This window comes from Pelodiscus sinensis, chromosome 2 (assembly GCF_052426305.1).
Source record: "Pelodiscus sinensis isolate ZL-2025 chromosome 2, ASM5242630v1, whole genome shotgun sequence".
NCBI classification, from domain to species: Eukaryota; Metazoa; Chordata; order Testudines; family Trionychidae; genus Pelodiscus; species Pelodiscus sinensis.
The window spans coordinates 13,400,920-13,424,148 of NC_143053.1; the positions used below are offsets into that span (position 1 = coordinate 13,400,920).

The window sequence follows — 23,229 nt, forward strand, 5'->3', positions numbered from 1 at the left end:
GCCGCCTCACATACACCTCTAGCCAAGAACCTGTTCCCTTACCCACCCCTTCTACTGACACCCTGCAAACCCAGCCTGCTCCTGATCCCGCTTCCACCCTACTGGCCAGACACCTACCACTAGCCTGCTCCTGCATCCTTACCCCAGCTAGACACCTAGCCACAGAGAGGGGAGGGTTGGTGAGTACAGCAAGCAGGGGGTGCAGCCCCCTAGTGAAAGTTTAAACCTAGAGACTTTGATCTTTTTCCTTACAGATATTTTCAATTCAATATAGATTTAATAAGCAGACAGACAAGTTTTACTATTTAATCTCTTCAACAGCATCACTACTATCCATTAGTTTTTGTGTTATAACTAATAGGTGAAATATTACATTTGTATACATTAAGTCATGAATCTGGTTGTTAAATTAAGACAAACAGTTTTGGCACTTAACACACACAGTGCTTTTCATGCACACATTTTAATGTACTTTAGAAAGGAAGATAAATATTAATTTTATCTCCCCAAAAACATGCACCAAGAACAGATTTAGGGATCATCCATCCTTAATCCACTATTTGAAAAGATGCAAAATTGTGATCAGCAGCAAAAGGTCCCGAAATTATGACTTCAACAATATTCAAGTGGTACGGTGTAAAGTTTTTAGGGGAAAATTGCCATCCCATCTTCCAGTACACTCTACTCAACAAAAATTACGTACTTCTTAAAAATTGATGTGATATTGCTAAGCATCATGAAGGTCTAAGAAACAAGAACAAAATTCCTATTTATCGTTATAGGACTTAAAGTAAGTATACATAAATGCTTTATTTTCTTTATTTGAATTTGCTGACCATGAAAATGAAACTAATACCTCTGGCTCGTGGCATCATTAATAGGAACATTACAAGAATTTTCAGACCATGTGTCATGATTATGAGGGTTAGCCAGCAGCCTGGGAATTAAGGGGTTAACTACACCTAGCCAGGTGGAGTGACCAGTAGGAATGTAGGTGGGACTTTTCCAACTGGGACAAAGGAATTTGGTTTTTTTTTTTTTCTTTTCTCCCTTTTGTCTCTCTGAGAGAGCTCTCTGCAGCTACATAGAGGGACAAGCATGTCTCTCTCTCTCTCCAAGACATCATTCTTCATTTTCTGTAAGTAGGGTAAAGTTTAGGTAGTTTCGTTAGGTTTTATTGTGTTATGGATTGGGTATGGGATCTGAGATCTGGCACTGCTTACAAGATGTTTTGGCTTTTCTTTGCAACTAAGTTCTAGGCCCATGGAGTTTCTCCATGAGTATATTTTGTTACCTCCCTATCTAGTCATTATGTTGCAACAGGAATATTGTTGTAATAATAAAAAGTTTTTTCTTTTCTTTTATTAACCTGGCAGTGGTTAATAGTGTGTCCTGATTTTTATTTTAGGGGTGAGATTTCCCAAATGATCTTTCCCCTGGTTTCTTTAGCAACATTTGGGCAGGCAGGCACTGCTTTCATGATCCCAAATCCCAGTGACAATACATATATTACAACAAAATTTTCACTAGGAAGATTCAGGATAGAATTTCTAGTAAAAAACCACAAAGAAAACTATCCAGAGTAGCCAAGCAGTATGTGGGAAATCAAGGATCAGTCCCTCCTCTGAAATCAGACAGAGATGGGATGTATCCAGATCTTCTACTTCTTAACTAATAACCCAGGGTATGTCTACACTACCCCGCTAGTTCGAACTAGCGGGGTAATGTAGGCATACCGCACTTGCAAATGAAGCCCGGGATTTGAATTTCCCGGGCTTCATTTGCATAAGTGGGGCTCTGCCATTTTTAAAATCCCGCTCGTTCGAACCCTGTGCCGCGCGGCTACACGGGGCACGAACTAGGTAGTTCGAACTAGGCTTCCTAGTTTGAACTACCGTTACTCCTTGTGGAATGAAGAGTAACGGTAGTTCGAACTAGGAAGCCTAGTTCGAACTACCTAGTTCGTGCCCCATGTAGCCGCGCGGCACAGGGTTCGAACGAGCGGGATTTTAAAAATGGCAGAGCCCCACTTATGCAAATGAAGCCCGGGAAATTCAAATCCCGGGCTTCATTTGCAAGTGCGGTATGCCTACATTACCCCGCTAGTTCGAACTAGCGGGGTAGTGTAGACATACCCCCCCCCCCAGAGTTCTGACCCACTAACCCACAGAGTTCTCTGACCCAATTAAAGTAGACTAGCTCTAAAAAGGACAGAGAAGGGGGAGAAGGCAGACAGAGACTATAAACTTGCTAGTTCTAGTAACTACCTGGGATGTAAAAGACTTGGGTTTAAAGAGAAGCTGAACAAGGGATTGAAAAGTATGTTGCTCACCCTGTGCAGTAACGACTGTTCTTCAAGGTGTATGTCCCAGTGGGTATACCACTGTAGGTGACAGGTCATCTCCGGTGACACAGGATCGGAGACTTTTTCATAGCAGTTAAGCCGTGAATGCACAGCAAGCATCTCGCGCTGCTGGCAGTTTGACTGTTGAGCATGCCCCGGCCCCCTCCCCTAAGTTCCTCGTCTACCGTGGAGCACTTGCACTCCGAGTAGCAGGAGGAAGGGAGGGTCATGGATTACCCAAGGGGACACATATCCCAAAGAACAGTCATTACTGCACACTGTGAGTAATTTCCTTTTCTTCCTCAGGTGATGTTCCCATAGGTGCTCCACTGTAAGGGTAGGTCTACACTACCACCCTAGTTCGAACTAGGGTGGTAATGTATAGGCAACCGGAGTTGCAAATGAAGCCCGGGATTTGAATTTCCCGGGCTTCATTTGCATCTCGCCAGGCGCTGCCATTTTTAAATGTCCGCTAGTGCGGACTCCGTGCCGTGCGGCTACACGCGGCACGGAGTCCGCACTAGCGGACATTTAAAAATGGCGGCGCCCGGCGAGATGCAAATGAAGCCCGGGAAATTCAAATCCCGGGCTTCATTTGCAACTCCGGTTGCCTACATTACCACCCTAGTTCGAACTAGGGTGGTAGTGTAGACCTACCCTAAGTGACTATAAAGCAGTGCTTGATGTGGCTGGTGGGACTCAACTGCCGTGGCTACTGATGTGTCTGCCGCCAGTTGGGGCATGATGGCATAATGTTTTGAGAACGTGTGGTTTGATGACCAGGGGACTCCCTGATGAATGTCTGAGAGGCACATTGTTAAGGAATGCTATGGATGTTGCTGTAGCACGGGTAGAGTTTGCTCTTGGTGCTGTCTTTAGTGGTTTGTTACTAAGGGAATAGCACTGGAGGATGTAAACCACTATCAGCTTGGAAATGCGTTGTGTGGAAATTGGTTTGCTCCAGAATAGTTCACAATAGAGACAAACGGATGTGGGGACTTGCAAAATGTCTGAGTTCTGTCAACATAAAATACCAAAGCCCTTCTGACATCGAGGGTGCAAAGCATGGTGTGTGCAGCCGATGTATATGGCTTTAGAAAAAAATGCAGGTAACACTATGGGCTCAACATGAACGCAGGTGTTGACTTTAAGTATAAAGGCTGGATGTGGTCTCAAAGTCACTTTATCTTTAGTGAAGACCGTGTATGATGGACCCACCATTACGGCTCCTAACTCGCTGACTCTTCTTGTGAAAGTGATGGCCGTTAGAAAAAGCACCTTCATTGTGAGGAGTAATAGTGGGCATGTGGGACAAAGGTTCAAAGGAGGTTTCATAAGGGCCTCCAGAACCAAATTCATGTTCCATGAGGGCATCGGTGTTCTATGAGGTGGGTAGATGTTCTGGAGGCCTTTAAGGAATCTTTTCATCACGGGATGTGCCAACACTGATGACCCTTCTATGTGGTAATGAAAGACAGTAATAGCTGCCAAGTGTACTTTTATGGAAGATATAGACAGGCCGTCACTCTTCAAGCCGTGTAAATAGTCCAGGATTGCATGGATTGGAGCTTTGTCCGGTTTGAGTTACCTCTAACACCACAATGTGAATCATTTCCATTTTTGAAGATAAACTATTCTAATGGTTTGCCGCCTGCTGTGGAAGACATTTCTTACTTGCTCCCAGCAGGCGATTTCCGTGCCTCAAAACCAGACAGGAGCCAGGCATGGAGATGAAGGGTGTGTGGGTCTGGGTGCATGGGTCTGGGAGCAGTAGCTTGCCAGCATTCTGGAAAAGGAGATCACACCACTGAGGGAGCAGGTGGGGGGCTCAATGGACATGTACTGGAGGTATGGAACCCAGGTCTGTTTGGACGAGGATGGGGCCACTAGAATGACTCAGACTGCGTCCAAGTGGATCTTGCGCAGGATTCTGAGAATCAGTGGTACTGGAGAGAAAGCATAGTAAATCGGTTCGTCCCATGGGATCAGGAATGCATCTTCCCTGGATTCCTTCCCCAGTCCTGCCCAGGAACAAAAACGAGGGCATTTGGCATTCCTCACAGTTGCAAAGAGATCTGTCATTGGATAGCCCCAACTGTGAGAAATGGAATCTAACACTTGTGGGTGAAGTTCCAGTCCTAGTATTCTATGACCCTGGTCTTTTGATGCCTCTGATGCATCAGAGAGGCTGATCTGTGCTTTGGAGGGTCTGCTATTTGAACTAGTGATAGTTCCCCCGCAGGCTGTAAAGCCTTCTCGAGAAGAGACATGCAGAGCCTAAGCTCCAGATCTTTTGTCACCCTGGACGACAAGCTTCAACAGTGCTCACATTTTTGTGGGGGTATGGGACTCCCCCAGACATCTAATACAGTAGCTATAGATATCAGAAGCTGACATGAATTCATTGCACTTGGAGCATTTCTTAAACCCCTGCAAGCCAGGCATATTGGAAGCTGTTGGTACTCGGGGTGTCTTAGTTCAACCATCAGCAAGCTTGTGTATAAAGCCTGCTGTTGTATGAGCTCTTGATCTTCCCTCTGCCTTTTTTTTTTTTTTTTTTTTTTTGGAAGAGTGTAGCAGGCTGGGGCAAAGAGGAGATGCTGTTGCTGAAGCAGCTATCACTGAGGAACAGCGTGTTCCCCATTTTGTTGTGTTTCTTTGAAGTGGGAAGAATGCAACAAGTTGATTTGTAACTGAACAAGGTCAAAAGGTAGTCAAGAGAATGAAAATTTTTCTGTGAGGACAGAAGTACCTGAAGTAGCAAGGGAGCTCTGTTCATGATCAAGGGCACTATAAGAGGAACTGAAGGGAGGAGGGTCGGCTCCACCTACAGTGGAGCACCCACAGGGACATCACCCAACGAAGAATCTGGAATTCCACTTCTCAGGTGATTGTCCAGGGGTGTGCAGCACTCAGAGGGTGCTGTTCTGAACAGCTGGCAGTTCCCTCTGGTGCTGTGCGGAAACTTTGCATGCTTCCCCCGCCCCCAGATCCTGGTTGGCCTAGGGCAGCATCAGAATGGGATGCAGGCCAGATCAAACAGCTTGGCGGGCCAGATTTGGCCTCCTGGCCATATTTTGCCTACCTCTGGTATAGTTTCTGTTCAATATCGAAGTGAAAGCTAATTTTGACTCTAGACATTTTCTCCAAAGCCTTGAACTAAGCAGAGGTTTAGAAGTTACTTGAATTTAATAGGTACATGGGTAAGAAAGATCATCTTGGCCCCTTTTACCACTTCCATCCCATAGGGATCCTGCAGAAGATGGAACAGACACTTAAAATCACTGTGAGAAGGGGAGGAGAGTTGGGAACCAGACTAAAGAGAAAGGTCCTTACAGACTTCTTACAGACTTCTGATTACGTTGGTATGACTTTCTGGCTCCTTCACTTATTTTCTTCCTTCTTGGGCTATGTCTAGACTGCAGGCTTCTTTCGAAAGAGGCTCTTTCGAAAGCATCTTTCGAAAGAGCCTCTTTCGAAAGATCGCGTCTAGACTGCAAGCGGATCTTTCGAAAGAGCAATCCGCTTTTTCGAAAGAGAGCACCCAGCGAGTGCTGGATGCTCTCTTTCGAGGAAGCCCTATTTACATTGAAGAACGCCTTCTTTCGAAAGAGGAACTTTCGAAAGAAGGCGTTCTTCCTCGTGAAACAAGGTTTACCGCAATCGAAAGAAAAGCCGCGTTTTCGCTATTATTTCGAAAGAACGCAGCTTGAGTCTGGACGCAGGGGAAGTTTTTTCGGGAAAAGGCTACTTTTCCCGAAAAAACCCCTGAGTCTGGACACAGCCTTGGCGAAGGAGCAATAAAGGAGAATAATAGGTCAGAGGTGAAATAGACTTATTTGGATGCTTGGACTACACGTATGGATAAGGGAAAAAATGGAAGACATGAACATTTTCCATTTTGCTTGTATGTTTGCTTTATTCCTTTTTGTTTATAATTAAAGTAAATTGAGACACTATATATTTATCATAATAACCTCTTGAAATATAGTTGTACAACTTTACATTTCTTTATACCTTTAATAAAAGGTTACATGGATTTTTATGGTGTTTGCGCCATGATAATGAGGCTGAAGTCTAATCTTATTTAATATTGGATAGCAACTGGATTGTGTTAACACCTTTGGCCCCAAATATTCCATCATATTTTATATATTATATATATATAGTAGCTCAATGTCTGTGACTAACGCTGAAATGCTGGCTATTCCCTCTGGGCGGCACTGTAGCCTCGGTCACGTCCTTCACCTCCCGCCGTGGTGCTTGGCTGACTTCTACGCTGCTCAGCCGGGCCACTGCAGGGGAGCCCAAATGGACGCTTCCGCCGCTTGCTCCCCAGCGGCAGCCTGGCTGAGCGGTGCAGAATTCAGCTGAGCACCACGGTGGGAGGCGAAGGGGGGCGGAGCAGTGATGTGCGACCTGACAGCAGCTCCAGGCCCCGCCCCTTGACCGTGGACGTCACCTCCTCACCCCCCTTTGCCTCCCGCCGTGGTGCTTGGCTGAGTTCTGCGCTGCTCAACCGGGCCGCCGCACAGGAGCCAGAGGTGTAAGCATGAGTTTGGGCTCCACGCTCTCCATGCAGCACGGGGAGCGCGGTGCCCAAACGGACGCTTGTGCCATTTACTCCCACACAGGAGAGCTGGGCGGGGGGGGGGGGGGGGAGGAGGAGAAGGAGGAGAGAGAGAGACGTGGAGGAGACCCCCCGAAAATCCCATCTTATGATAGGCTATTGGCTAGTATTAATATAACAGTCCCTGACCTTGGATATCTGGAATGTAAAATATTTTTTTCCTTAAAACAGAAATGCACATTAACTAAATACCTGATTTAGACACCCTCCCCACAAATTCAGAAACATGGTTATTGGTTTCAATCTTCAGGTTAAGGCTTTTCTCTTTACAACAAAAACATACTACTCTTACAATGACATGAATCAAAATGGCTTTTATGCATGTAGAGACCAACATTAGTTTTGTTAAAAACACTGAAGCCAGAAGAGGGAATTATAGGTCATTTAAACGTTGACCCAGGAAGCCTGCTGATACATTGGTAAACAAAAACGAATGAACCAATGAACAAAAATAATGCCAAGAAAGCATCTGCTCCCTAAGAAAATAAGAGTTAGACTGGAAAAAGTTTGCCAAAATACGAGAATCAAACCAGAAAGACAATATTTTAATCCATATTTTCCTAGTAAACTTGGTTTCACCCTTTTGTTCATCTCCCCACGCTCATTTGCTTCATCCATCTGTTTTATCTTGACATAACTAAATTGTGAACTTTTGATAGAGAATGTGTTTTTATTGAAGATTGTACACAGCATTTAATAAGATACTAATAAGCCGTATATTTTAAATTGCTACCATAAAACCTATACATGATACATATAACCAGCTGCAAATAAAATCATTCAAAAGTTGTTTTTAAAAAATAGACTATGCAAACAATATTGTGTAGAAATATGCATGTTACATGTTGACTACTTATATTAAAGAAAAATGTTCCTAAAAGACAACCTAGCCCCCACAACCACACTTAAGTGTCGTTCACATTGCCATCTACCTTGGCACTTCTGATGGCCATCATTATAGTATCTGTAATTATTTTCCTAGAAGGCTCTCCATCATAATATGCTAGTGGTAAAGTCTTCCTCTACTTCCTTTGAGACAGTTTAGTTTTGATTCAACTTCCTCTGTTTCTCTCCTACTGCTATATTTGTTTAAAATAGAATATTCTTATTTCAAATACTTTTGAATGACTACACACGTTACAAGTTTTAGATCTGTCTGTGATTCAAGTATTCCTCAGACATTAATGGAATCTGGAAAGTTCATTACTTAGTCCTCAATTCTGAGATAAGCTCCATGGTGGAAAAATCCACAAGGCTGTGCTGAGCACTACTGACTTAACTGAGTATCTTCATGGGCTTACGGGTTTGCCTGTGTAGGGTTCACTTCAGAACCCAAGACTATGAATGGAAAACCATATACATATCTGCATCTGGCCCACACCTGCTTTCTTTTATGTTCTTTTTTTCTTATTCTTAGCTTTTTCCCCTTTCCCAACTTTATTAGGAAGACTAAAGGAAGCTACATACCATGATATACCATGCACTAATTTTTTTCAGCTATTTGATTTACCTTGGCTTTGTCCCTCATGGAACCTTTTCCCAATATAGACATTTTTGTCAATGTTTCCTCCTGTAAACGTTTCAGTGAATTTCCACGTGGACCCAAAAGTTTTCCCACAAAGTTGAACTGTAAGAAAACAACAAAAATACATTTTTTTTTACTGTAACACTTAGGAACTGTGATTATGCAAGATTGCAGCAAGGTATGAAAGATGTTGCTTAAACAGTATTTTATGTAGTTGCAAACAAAAAGGTTAATGTCTATAAAAGTCGGTCCTAAATAAACATATGTGGAATAGGTGGTTCTCTGGGAGCCAATGTTCATGGTGAGCTGGCTTAAAACTGCACATACTCCTAATACAGGTGGGCCCGGCCCCTGAGTGGACCAGGGCATTTGCCTGAGGAGGGCAGGGCTGGGGGCCTGAGTCCCAGAGAGCCAACACAGGCTGCCCCAGGGATAGAGCTGGCTCCTGTATTAGGAGTCTGATACAGAGGCAGCAGCAGAGAAGGGAGGGGGCTGCATGTGACCATGCAAGAAAACTGATGAGCCCAGGTCCATCAGTTAACCATCTATATGGTTACACTTTCATATCCCTAATAGATACCATCATTTCAGTGACTTTTCACTGTACAGAAACCTACAAACATCAATATACAGAAGAACGTTCAAATACTACAAAGATAACCCAATTCACATTCAACTATATTATTTTATATTTGGAACAGACAGTTCCATTGTCTCACCACTGTCTAAAAGCACAATTCAATATAAAACTCAATCAGAAGCACATTCAACCATATAAGAGAAGCTACCAATCAAGTCTTTTAAGAACAAGTAGCTCATGAACTTTGAAAAATATTTATGAATTATTCCCCTTCCCACCAAAAAAAGTCTCCATAAGAAGATGAGCACTAATAATCAACAGATTTAACATGCCGAGTCAGAATAAAGGGCAGGAAGCAGAGCTGGCGGGGGGGAGGAGGTGCAGCCACTGGCAGCAGCCAGAGTACAACAGCCGGCGCCCCCAGCAGGCACTCCCTCTAGTTGCTAGTAGGAGCCAGGTGGAGGGGGGGGGGGGGGGGGGGGAGTGCCTGGGAGCCGCTTTCCCCACCCGGCTTCTGCATGCAACCAGAGGCTCCCAGCTGGGAGGCCGGGCCGCAATTGGTGCTGGGAGCCTCTGGTTGCATGCAGAAGCTGGGCAGGGGGAGTGGCTGGGAGTGCCAGCCACTGCCCTTGCCCCGCCCAGCTTTTGCACATGACCACAGGGCTCCCAGCGCTAATCGCGGCCCTGGCTTCTAATTGCTCCCCCACCAGGCTTCCGTCCGGCGCCCAGCCGGAAATTCAGAAAATATTGGACATTGCACATGTCCAGTATTTTCTGAATTTTTCTACCAGACAGAGGGCACAAACACCGGACTGTCCGGTAGAAAGCCGGACACCAGGCAACCCTATTCACCACCTAGTGAAATAGTTTTTCCTAATATCCAACCCAGACCTCCCACACTGCAACTAGATATGAATGTGAAATACATCTTACCAGAAAGCTCAATCTGTCTCTAGTTAAAGATTTTAGAAATCTTTAACAAAACAAAACAAAAGTTGCAAAATTTTCCATAGCCTTAAGCTTCCAGTCTTCAATACTTTATACATTCAAAGAGTGCCAGTTAGTTGATCCCTTCCTTACAGATTTAATCATTTTGGTTAATCACCATTGCTCAAAAAGATTAGCCTTATATTCAACATGCAAAAAAGTCTGTGTTTCTGTTTAATAGAATGAACAATAGTTCAAGCCATACCCCATGATTACAAGGCCCTGGTTGTAGAAATAGAGCAGTTAAACAAAGCCAGGTAAGCTATTAAAGGAAGTGATTATAAATAAATGTTTAATGTATGTTTAAAGAGTAAGTAATGTTGAACTGTATTTCATAATGTCAAGTGCTTATTTTATCACAAATTGGAAGACAACTTAAATATTTATCCAAAATACCAATCAGAAATATTTAGCCTCAATTCCTCTCTCAATACCATTTGATAAAATTAGTTTTGTCAATTGACTAGTATATTGTGTTTATAAAAACATAAGCGATTACTTTTTTGTAGTTTTCCTGCATAACCCTATATAGTGACTACTATTTACAGAATTCAGGTAATTTTAATGCATAATTAATTGACTGATCTTCACTTTCCTTTGAAGGAAGAAAGCTTTTCCAACTCATTTTAATCACTAGGCTCTCCTTACTAGCAGGCATTAGACTCAAAAGAAGAAAAACAATACACTTTATCCGGAGACAAGCCAATTCTACCTCAAATACATTACTCTCCAACCTCTGCAATATTCACATAGGAGAAAATCAGCAGAACAAACCAGAACTAACGTAACTAAAAATAAATTAGCTACACTACTAAATTGCAACATGCCTCAAGGGATAAGCTAGTCATTGTGTGCAAGCTAAATAGGCACCATCATCTCCTAGTCAACATATAATTTAGTGAACAAGGAACTGTTAGCTATGCCCTTATGTCAGATTAAGCAACTGCTCTCTGTGCTCTGAACAGCTCTAAACACATTAAAATTCATATAAAAAGAACTGTCAAATACATGCTGAAAATCTTTAAAGTTTTGATGGCTTGAAGATAACAGTTGAAGACAACTTAAAACTCTGAAAGTTGAATTTGGTGCTAGAGTAACTAACATAGGGTCCACAGGTAAAATGCAATCTCAAGGAACCTTTCCTACAACACTGCCAAAGACCAAGTGTAGAACAGACTACAGCTGTATTTTTCCCCCAAAATCTAGTTTGCTGCCCTGTTCATATATTTAAAAAAATACTATGAATTTCTCTAAAAATTTTAATTTCCCAAATTAAACTATTGTTTCAGCTCCTATTAAAGTTAAAATGCCTGAGAAACACTTGTCTGGAAAAACATCTTTGTTCAAGAATCAATAGAAGTTATGAACCCATATATTCCAAGGCATAAATCAACCTCTCAATGATTGCTATAGTTCCAAATGCTCAAATCAAAGTCAAGATCCCTTATCCATGGTGTTGTACATACTTGTTGTAAAATCATAGGATCATAGAACTGGAAGAGACCTCAGGAGGTCATCCAGTCCAGCCCCCTGCTCTAGGCAGGAGCAATCCCAACTAAATCAACCCGGCCAGGGCTTTGTCAAGCCGAGACTTAAACACCTCTAGGGATGGAGATTCCACTACTTCCCTAGGTGCAGAAGTCATCCATGATCATACTCTAACTTACAGTGGGGACCGAACACCCATTCAAAAGCCTCTGTGAAACATGGGAACACAAAATTACTTAAACCCACCTTTGTGCTCAGATACCCAGCTACGCTGAGCAGAGCTCCAGTGTAGCAGAGGATCCAGGCAAAAGACTCTGGTTTCGATTGTTACTCAATTAAATGCCTGAAAAACACTCAAGAAAAAGAAGTCTTGTTAAAGATATTGTGATGAATGGGAGGGGTACTAATCTTCTCTGCACATTCTAGCCTGCAATTAACTAAATTGCCTATAAGAGTTAAAACCAAAGCTTGTGCGTCATATACAGTCTCCAGAGATGCTAGGGAGCAGTTCCAGGCAAAAAAGGAAGCAGATGAGAACCTCAAGGAGCTTGGATGGTGGCACAGAGTGACCCACCACCTTTTTGGTCTTCTAACAGGTTCATGATCATGGTAGAAAGAGGATTTTTATACAAAGATTCTTTCTGGTGAGCACAAGGAGGACTGGCATCCTCAAAGACAGCTGGCAGTTTCAACTATGTACAGGATAAAACTCTTGAGCTTAGCCCATGATCACTCTAGTGGCCATGCTGAAGTGAACTGTACCAAAGACCTATTGGGATGGTACCAAAGACCCATTGCACTAGGTGGGGATGGGCAAGGACATGTCCATGTGCAGTCTTGTGTGGCGTGCCAGTGGGTGGGAATGCCTCAAGTGCAGGACAAGGCCTCTTTCCTGCTATATTGTGGGGAGTGGCTATAGACATTCTGGGTCCCTTCCCTAAAAAGGACACCCAGAGAGATAACCAGAATACACTGACTTTTATGGATTTTGCCACCCGACAGCCTGAAGCACTAGGTCTAGCGAACATTAAAGCTCAGAGCTTGTGTCAGGCACTAACAGATATTTTGCCAGGTACACTGGCCCTCAGACATCCTTATGGATTTAGGAACCAATTTCCTGGCAGATAACATGGAAAGCTCATGGGGTGAACCATTTGGTTGCCACCCCTTACCACCACCAGACGAATGGCCTGGTGAAGAAATTTAATAGGAATTTTGGAGCAAATTTATTAATGAACACCCCAGTGAATGGGACCTACTGTTGCAGAAGTTATTGTTTGCCTATAGAGCTGTACCACATACCAGTTTGGGATTCTCACCCTCTAAACTTGTTTATGACCATGAGGTTGAGGGGCCATTGCAATTAGTGATGCAGCAATGGGAGGGGGTTATACCTTCTCCATGGATTAACATTTTGGATTTTGTAGACAAACTACCAACTCACACCATCAGAAATTCTTCAGCTCTTGCTCAAGAAAACTTGCAGGACACTTAGCAAAAGCAGAGCATCTAGCATGATAAATACGTCCTGTTAAATATACAAAATGCCTCCCTCTACAATTGAGAAAAAAAAAAAATCAAATGCAAATGTGAGATCCGAGACTTCCAACAAAATCAGAAAGGACTAGAGATTTTACTTTTCCTGATAGTTTTGATTTTTAATAATGAATTTAAGGACAATTTTTAAAGCTTTCAGACCTCCCCCCCCCCCCACACACACATCAAAGCAGCAAAAAAGAACAAAGCTATTTTCACCCCTACTTTGAAGGTCATATTTAACAGCAGGATAACTTCATTTAAAATGTATTTAGAGTGGTGAAAAAAATACAAGGCGATTGTTCATTTTAGGTTAACGAAGAACAGTTAATCACTTTAAAGGATAAGTTTCCTCTTGAAAAAAAAATGTCAGGGTTAAATATATTCAATGTATTTTGAAAAATAAGTCTCCACACTAATTAGGCACATCAGTCTGACCTCATTGCACAGATTTACTTTCTGCACAACCCCCCAATTAAAAGTATATTTGGGTTAGATATATAGATTTAAGTCTTATCTGACCACAGCACCCCTTTAATAAGAAAACAATGTACCAGTCTCTTACCTGAACATTTCCTTTCTTGAAGTAATGAGAATTCTACAGCCTTCTTTCCTTCTGATATAAAGTATAAACAAAACATTTGCCTTTCTGGCTTGAGTAGTGAGGTGGATATATGTTTTTTCAACTCAACAGGCATCCTAAAGCAAGCCACAGTTTCAATTTGGGGTGAGAAGAAGCTGTGCTGATGCATGGAAGACTAATTTACTCTACTCCAACAGAGAGCAGAGTTTCTCTTATAGTTTGAAGAAAAAGTCAAATCTTGAGCACCACTTCAGTTTTATGAAAGGTGCAATATTGAGGGGTCAGAAAGAGAGCTCCAACTAAGATACTGAAGAGAAAAGATTGTGACCAGAAATGTTAGAGAGCAATAGGACTCCTATATAGGTTCAAATGGAAGGCTTGCAATGTCGCTGAGAACCAGGTAATATCCTGTAAAAGAAACCTGGGCATATCAGGAGGACGTAGAAGACATACTGCTATAATAGAGAGCAACACTGGATATTTGGGTAAAATGAAATTCACTTCTTGTCTATTTCACTAAGGATGGCCCTTGTAATAGGATACCACTTCTGAGTAGAAAGATTTTTGTATCATGTCAATATGGTTAAACAATCATGGGCTGCCAGAATTTCCAATAACATTTCTTTACTGGTCTTCAATAGCAATCGGGAAAGACAGGAAAAGTAATGGAAGGCAAATAAGTGTCTCTTTTGCTCATATTTGCAACAAACCATGTGTTGCTTTGATTTTATTCCACTGATAAAAGAATACCACTGAAAATTAATGGTTCATATGGGAGACAAACAGATCTGTGGCTGAGAGATTAAATTCCTATACCAATGGATTCAACTCCTCCAGCTCTTTTTCCGATTTTAGATTATCTAACTTTTGCCTACTGAGCTAGTCAGCCACAATGAATGCAAGGAAAAAACAACAAAGGCAGCCAATTTTCCTTTGGCCAAGTCATCAGTGAGCTGAGGTTCTCTTTCAAGGATTGTAAGCCTTGTTCCCGTGTTTGTTGATATATTACATGTGATGATCATAACAGAGACCTGAATTGCCCTCATGGCTGGGATATTAAGAGAGCAGAACTCTGGGACCAACTGGCCTTCCCTGACCACTAAACAGTTTATGCTGTGCTTGATCACCTTTGGACCAGATCCCTTGGACAATACATGAACCAGGTCTGCACCTTATCTATCAGGCCTGCATTTGTGGAGATACTGTCCTGACTGGTTCTTCTACTGGAAGAATCTAACCTAAGTCTGCTTGGATTCATCCACCAATTGAATGACCTGTGAATCTTTTTGGGTGAAACATATTTTCTGATGGATAGATAGGACAGTTGGAGGAGTAAGAGGAAGCTCCGTAGTGACTTCATGTGAGCACTGGCTCACTATGGCCAAGTCTACACTAGGGGGTGATATTGAACTAAGATAAGCAACTCCAGATATCTTAATGGTGTAGCTGGAGTCAACGTATCTTAGTTCAAGTTAGTGTGGCTCTTCACTGCAGCAGGCTGGGGTAGGGTTGAGAGGAGAAACTCCCCCATCAACTCCTTACTCTTATAAATTTGGTGTAATACCAGAGTCGATGGGAGCATAATCAGAAGTTGATTTATTGGGTCTTCACTAGACCTGGTAAATCAACCTCTGGGAGATCGATCCCGGTAACTATAGACAAGGCCTTAGAATAGTCACAGGAGACCACTATACCAGAGACAGAATAAACTATCTGGTAATTTTTTTGGTTTCTCCGATCTTACATGCCATAAAGAAATTTGTATAGGATATAATGACTTCCCCCACTCAGAGATTGAGACTATGATGTGACTGTTAACTGTCTCTTTCACAAAACCATGGCTCTGCAGTATACTTCTTGTTTGGGTAATACAATTTATAAGCGACTAAATGAGGTTTTGATAAGAAGATTACTTGGGAAGGAAAGGAGACTTCTTCTGAGAACTGTTAATAGCAGCACTTTCATGAAATACTTGCAGGACCAAAAAAAGTTTAGGAAGCCTCTAGAAGACTCTTGAATTGTGAGACAAACACCTTTCAAAACTTCTTCAAGTCCTGCAGTCCCCTTCACTGATAGCAGCTAGTGTGGATTTTAAGGTCTCCACCTTCCGTTTTTAGTTCTTTGTAGATCTTTTGAGATAATGGATGTCAACAACTGCTTTGCAGCCTTCTATGTGGGTTTTTTTTTCCTGACTGAGCAATATTCAGTGATGTGTCTGCAGAGAAAACACAGGTCCTACTGTTCCCATTTAAGGAAGACCCAGGATGGCTGTCTTCTCACACTTCCTTCTTTTCTTTAGTAAGAAAGCTTTAGGCTTTGCGATTTATTTATAGGTTGAGAGGAACCATACTTTCAATACTGTCCACACATTTAAGCATTGCTTCTAAAAGTATGTGGAAGTAGTTGGAACATTAGATGGCAGATTTTTGTATTTATGTATTCTAACTGGCTTGATGTCCAGGCTAGATTTCATGCCAGGAGAGGGCTGAAATTATGCCTGCCTGGACATATCCTATATAGTGATTAGACCACTGTAGTATTACCCAGGGTACAATCTGGACTGCTAAGCAGTGTCCCTTTAATGCTACAATCTGATGTGTCTTTTATACTGCTTTGCAACCAGAAAAGCTACTTCTGGCCTGCTTATGTAACCCGCACACCTAGTGAGGTAACCACACAGTGGCACCCAGACTACAGCAACAGTTAAGACCAAAAGACCTCTACAGCATGGGCTGAGAGCCAGTTGGTTTTTAGCTCAGAGGATAGAGACTCCTATACTCCACTCCAGAGGTCCCAGGTTCAAATCCAGCCAGTGGCAGTTACACTTACATAGCCTTCAGCATGCAAATTCACTTCTACCTAATACATGTGCATTCTAACCACTCATTAAACTGCAGTGCAAAACCAGCAAGTTCCCTAGTTCACACTTCCCCCCCAAATGTGCTGCTTTTACTGTCCAGCACACTACTGAACAACATAAGCTTAGAAAGTCTATAATTTTATCCAAGGAAATGATATATGCACCATTCTTGTCGTTCCAACAGAAGTTTCTCCACACACTTTAATTCAAACTCTCCAGGTTCTTCAAAAGATGGAGACTGAGGGACACTTGTGTGCTCATGTTTGATGCTGGGACAACTTGAAGGGTCAAAGTGTCTGAGACACCTGTTTCTTTACCTACCCTTGATCTGCCTCTTCCCCAGAAAGAGAGAGCCATATCATTGTGACAGTAGCTATGTGCCCATGATAGCAACCTTCCAGTTTTAAGATGGACAAGACTTTGATTGGAGGTATTGCTAGAGTAGATGCACAAGAGATTCCCAGCTTCCCAAGCTTTGTTCAAGGAAGATTCCTGATTATGGCCTAAATACAGGCTGACCTTACCCCAAAAGAGCCAGGATCCAGTCCTGGAGGTTCAAAGGGAGTCTGTTGGTCCACCTACTGCACTGGGAGACAGTGCTGGTTTGACAGTATTAGCAGTGAGTATATGAACCACTGCTGGCTACGGAGGGGGCATGTTGCAGAACAGACAGAAGGGTTGGGCCTAACTACCCCCTTAGCGCACACTCCTTGTTTTGTCCCAAATTTCTTTCCTTAGCTCAATGACATTACCATAGCTGCAGGTGAGGAGCTGGGCAGCTGCTATGTAGTCAACAGTCCAGACTATGAGCACTGGCCCCAGAAATCGAGTGGGAAGCTTCCCTGATCCTTTGGTAGTCAATCCCAAGCTACATTCTTTGCATGTGGGAGAAAGGAAGGAATTACCATTTGCTGGTCCGATGCCAAGGGGATGTTGCTATGTAAAAGTGCTGCCACTGGTTCCTGGGAGCCCTCCTGCTTGAGGCCTGAGGCTGCAGGAACCCTTGCCTCTGCCTGAGTACTGAGGGTTGCAGGGGGAGGGAGGGAGGAAGGCCTACAAAGAACAGACTCACATCTCTATGCAGACACTTAAATCAGCAGGAGAGATGCAAGAAACAGTTTTTGGGTCTTAAACCTCCTCCCCATTTCTCCTCACTGTGGATGCTGCATAGCAACTGCTCGCACAGAGTAACATTGAAAGAAAAGATGCCATTTCTCTGTCAGAGAATGCCTTTCCAAATTAGAGATTAGTTCCTATTGCTTGGGGAGGGAAGGACCTTGGTCTGCCTCCAGCTGGAGAGGCAGGTGAAATCTGTTGGATTTTCCAGAAATGGGGTCACACCTCTTGCCTCTGACTGGCACCTATGACCTGCCTCGAAGTCCGTCTAAAGCAGAGTATCCAACATCATGAATCTGTGGATTTATTAAGTGGGGGGAAAAAAAAGAAGATTTCCCCTATTTTATGTTAAGACTACAAAGGACTTTCCTTTCGTAGGCATTTAATCTGCTGTACGAGTTTCAGCTACCAAGGAATTAATATCAATGCTAAAGCAAGTTTAAAACAAATTATGGGGAAGGGGATGTACATAAGACAAGTAATCCTTGTTTATCCCCATCACGACAAATCTTTGAGAATGCTATATATGAGCTTAAATGCTTAACGAAAGTATATAAACACTTGACCAAATGGTCTTGCTCAAAATCTCTAACAAGCCAATTTTAAAGCTACAGGATGCTTTCTGGCATATTAGGTCATCTGCTAAGAGGTTCTGACATTTGGGATCTCTGAAACAGTACAATTATGATTTGTTTATTCAGCACTGGAAACTCACTGTTTCTGAACAGTCTGATATCAGAAAACCCTGTGCGAAAAGTTTCCTCTGCCTCTTCCACAGCAAGCACCCAATTTGTAGCACCCCCTTCACTTGGGGGTATCAGGTAAGAATAGCTTTAAATGCAACAAATCTTAAAGCAATGTTATCAACTTTAGATTTAATCAATTTTAAGAAATATTCCAAAGCAATCTCTAATTTATCTGTCCCTGATTCCCTGCACCAATGTGGTTTTATAAACACATTTTCCTGGTTTGTACAGCACATTTTTCTACTTCCTCTTTTTGTCTGTGTTAAAATATTCAGACAGAACAGGAGACACTGAGTTGCGTAACTGACTAAGGAAAGAAATAGGAATATACAAATCAGGATGAATCGATTAACCAAGTGGGATCTTAGCCATAGGGCTGGGGCTGCAGCTGCAGCTGCCACCACTGCCAATGGCAGGCTCCCAGCCCCACTGGAACAGCCCTCCACATGTGGCAGGCCCAGGGGCGGCACATTGCCAGGGGTGGTATTCCGGCCTGAGGAGGAGCAGGCGGGGAACCCCGCAAAGGCTGCCCCGAGCTGGGAGCCCCGTGCCTGGCTGCTCAGAGCCTGCACCTGGCCCCGGGGTGCTGGGAGGGCAGGGTGCCTGGCCCCGGAACAGGGAGGCCACGGCTGGTGACGCTGAGCCCAGCAAGGTAGGGCAGGCCACAGCCATGGTGGCTACTCCCAGCAGCCAGCTCACTGGAACAGAGTTCAGGGGCTCGGCAGGCACTGGGCCTCAGCAGTGGCAGGGCCCCATCCCCCGAGCGGGGGGCCCCGCAGAGGTTGCCCCGAGCTAGGAGCCCTGCGCCCGGCTGCTCAGAACCTGTGCCTGGCCCCAGGAGCTCTGTGAGCAGCCCTGGGACATGCTTCCTGGAGGCTGGCGTGGAGCAGCCGCGGCTGGTGAGGCTGAGCCCAACGGCCTCTTCTTCGCCTTCATGACTGCAGACTCCCCCCCACCCGTGTGCCCCACCCCACGCACACTCCCCGCAACTTCCCCTTCTCTGGTCCCCCTGCCTGTGTTCTCTCCCCCACAACTCCCCTGCCTGTTAACTCCCCTTGTCCAGCTGTCACTCCCCTCCGCCCCCCGGCCTATGCCCCCTTGCTCACTGTCCTGCAACCTCCCCCTCCCGCTACTTACCCCCTTTCTTCTCCTCTGGCTCAGCCTCTGCCCAGCAACCCCACCTCCTGGCCCACTGCAACCGTGTTTAGACCCGTCTCCTCTTCTCCCCACTCTTTCCCCCCCCCCCCCCGGATCCTCATTTCCTGTCCGGCTCGCTAAACAATCTCCCCCACACACACACACACTCGGGCCCTGAACCCTCCGCCCCCCCCCCCCCAAACACACACCTCTGCCCCCTTGTGCTGTGTCTTGACAACCTCACCCCTGCCTTGGACCTAGGTGATTCTCCCTCTCCCTTTGTCTGAGGAAGGGGAACTCTGGTGTTCCCAGTGCCTGTGTCCCAAGTCCCTTCCTGTCTGGGGCAAGAGAGCTTTCTTAAAATTGGAATTGTGATCTCATTTAAATAGGCTTTGTTTTAAATAATATAGCTTTAAATTAAAAATTGCCTAAATTTATAATAACCTATTTAAATAACTTGTGAATCAAATTTAAAAACTAAATTGAACATGTCTCCTGTCAACTTTTAAAGAAATTCTACCAGTTCACTAGTGAAAGTACCCAAAGCCAGTGTTTACATCAGCAGTAACTTCTTCTGCAGGTGAAGAGAGAATGTTTTTATTACTTTGGTTTATTCAGCTAGTTCAACTCAATGATTAGTTCATTCACTCTTGCAAAACAGAGTTGACAAACCAGAAAAACTTATTTTCCTCTTCTCTCAGTAAAAAACTGGTTATGAGAGCATTCTAACATCTTGAAGAACATGATTAGATTCGATCTGTTAAAATCACTATGGATATTTCCTTTGTTTAATAAATTAATTTTAGGTGCAAAATGTGTTTGGATACTTCGTTGTGTCCTTCACATTTAAGGTAGTTTTATTTCATACAAAAATTAAATGTTGGTTTTGTTTATTTTAAATAGAATTTCTGTCCAGATAGAAGTAGATGCAAATCATATGTTTTTAAAAAAAGTAGCGACCACTTAGCAAATAATAAATGGGGTAAAAATCTGTCTCTTAAGTGTTCCTATTATACACCATTTTGTAATAGAATAAAAATGTAAAAATTAAGAATCTGATTACATGTAAGTTATACAATTATTTGGGCATTTATTTAGTTGCTAGCTGTACTGAGTGTATTCTCCTGGTTAGTAAATAGAAGCACCAAATTTGGCATAAAGGTTATATTTATATGTAAATCAACATGTTTTAAAGGTTGCTAATCAATAAGACTCAACCATCCTTTAGGAAAAATATTTTAAAAGTATAATTTAAATGATTAATTGCTCATTTAAACCTAGGTTTTCTGCTTGCTAGTTTAAATCATGATTAAAATTAGAGATTTAAATCAAAGCTATTGAAATCAATCCACCCTGCTTCAGAGACTGTTTGGTCTGTCCCTGAAGGAGAAAGCAGAGGACTGTGCTCATGGAATAGGTCCTAGGCTAGTGGGGTTTTGTTGTCTGGTACCGGTCTTCTTCTGGACAGTTGAGCTGGGGAGTTGAAACAAAAGTTCTCTTAATCCCTTTGAACTGTCGCATTGTATAGTGAGGCTGATTCCTGTACATGGACACCAAGAGTTGGACAGTTTATGTGTTGGGGTTGGAGTCGGAGTGATTATTAGGTTTCTAATAATAAATCCCTTTGTAGAGTAAGGAGTGGGACCGGGACTCCAGCACTAGGTGATGTGAACAGCTGCATGCTTTGGAAGTCTTTAACTGACTTGCTGTGGATGAACCTGCCCTTCCATTGTCCTCATGTGGGGAGTCCCTGGCACTCTCCTAGGAGATGAAAATGCCCCAAGGTTTGGGCTCCCCCTGAAGCATGCACCCCACCCCCCCAGGAAGCCACACAAACTGCATTTGTGCGCACATCCTCAGACCAAAAAAAAGGGGGGGAAGGGTGGCCAAAAAATATTTTGCTTAGGGTGACAAAAAACCTAGGGCCGGCCCTGGGCAGGCCACGAGTGGGGGGGGGCTGCTCCCAGGCACCAATTAACCATTACCCGGTTAGCATCACCAGGTAAGTTTACCCATTGACTGGATACCTTTCACATCCCTAGACTGAAATGAGCAACATGATTTGATAAAAATAGAAAAAGGTTATACCCGTGATGGGCATGTGACTCAACAAGGTAAACTGCTGTCAGGGCAGCAGACAGGTTGCTTACTTTACATCTTCAGAAAGGGCCACTGGCAGATCCATTGGCACTGCTTCACCATTCCCAACCAATGGGAGCTGCTGGCAGTCATAGCTACAGGCTCAACGTATACAATCTGACAGCCTTTCAGCGGCTTACTCTGATGAACCACATGCAGCCTATGGGCCACAGGTTGCCCACCATTAGGTTGTATGATCACAATGATCCCTGTGGACTTAAAAGTCCATGAGTCTCAATGGACTCAAAAGAACCTTCACAATCACCGAAGATGTGGCTATGCTGGATGCTGCATTGGAACACTCTTCCAAAGCCACCTGCAGGAAAAGTTCAGGCAAAGAGCTCCTCTTAAGAACCATCACAATCATAGAAGGGTTGGAAGAGACCTTGGGAGGTCATCGAGTCCAACCCCTTGCTAAAAGCAGGGCCAATCCCAACTAAGTCATCCCAGCCAGGACTTTGTCAAGACAGGATTTAAAAATCTCTAGGGATAGAGATTCCACCACCTCCCTAGGTAACTCATTCCAGTGCTTCACCACCCTCCTAGTGAAGCAGTGTTTTTCTAATATCCAACTTAGACCTTCCCCACTGCAACTTGAGACTATTGCTCCCCATTCTGTCATCTATCACCACTAAGAACAGTCTCCCTCCATCTTCTTTGAAGGATGTTATCAAATTCCTGCCTCACTCTTCTCTTCTGTAGACTAAATAAGCCCAAATCCTTCAACCTTACCTCATAAGTCACGTGCTCCGGCCCCCTAATCATTTTTGTTTTACTCCATTGGACCTTGTCCAATGCATCCACATCCTTTCTGTAATAGGGGTCCCAGAATTGGACGCAATGCTCCAGATGTGGCCCCACCAGTGCTGAATAAAGGGGAATAATTACTTCCCTAGATCTGCTGGCAATGTTCCTACTATAGCCCCAATATGCAGTTAACCTTTTTAGCTACAGGGGCACTCTGACTCGTATCCAGTTTGTCATCCACTGTAATCCCCAGGTCCCTTTTCTGTTTAACTGCTGCTTAGCCAATTGGTACCCAGCCTGCAACAATGCTTGGGATTCTATCATCCCAAGTGCAGGACTCCACACTTGTTCTTGAAGAATATCACATTTCTTTTAGCCAAATCCTACAATTTGTCCAAGTCACTCTGGACCCTATTCTTACCCTCCAGCATATGTACCTCTTCCCCTAGCTTAGAGGTAGCTGTGAACTTGCAGCGGGTACAATCCATTCCCTCATCTAGTCATTCATAAAGATGTTCAACAACACTAGGGATGTAAAAAAGAGTAGTCGAGTAGACTATTTGCATTCCCCATCCCCGCATTGGTGCCTCTACATCAGAGGCAGCAAGCAGAAGCCGATGCTGGAGGGGGGGGGAGCCGGCTAAAAAGCTGATCCCCCCCAGCACGGTCTCCGTGGCATGGGGGGGAGGAGGCAACAGATATAGTAAGAGCCTTTTAAATATAGTAAGAGCCACCTGGAACAGCAAGGAGTGATAAAGCACAGCACGTGACTCGACATGAGCTACTACATTTAAACTGAAGAGCCGCAGCA

General features: G+C 43.7%; 1 protein-coding gene across 3 annotated transcripts in view; it reads right to left on the minus strand.

Moving 5' to 3' along the window:
• KHDRBS3 (KH RNA binding domain containing, signal transduction associated 3) overlaps positions 1–23,229 on the minus strand; it is a 314,537-nt gene that overhangs the window by 112,217 nt on the left and 179,091 nt on the right. For all 3 annotated transcript variants that reach the window (XM_075920082.2, XM_075920081.2, XM_006123528.5), the window contains one exon: positions 8,485–8,601. In XM_075920082.2, coding sequence (XP_075776197.1) covers positions 8,485–8,601 — 117 coding nt within the window. The remainder of the gene's footprint in view (positions 1–8,484; positions 8,602–23,229) is intronic.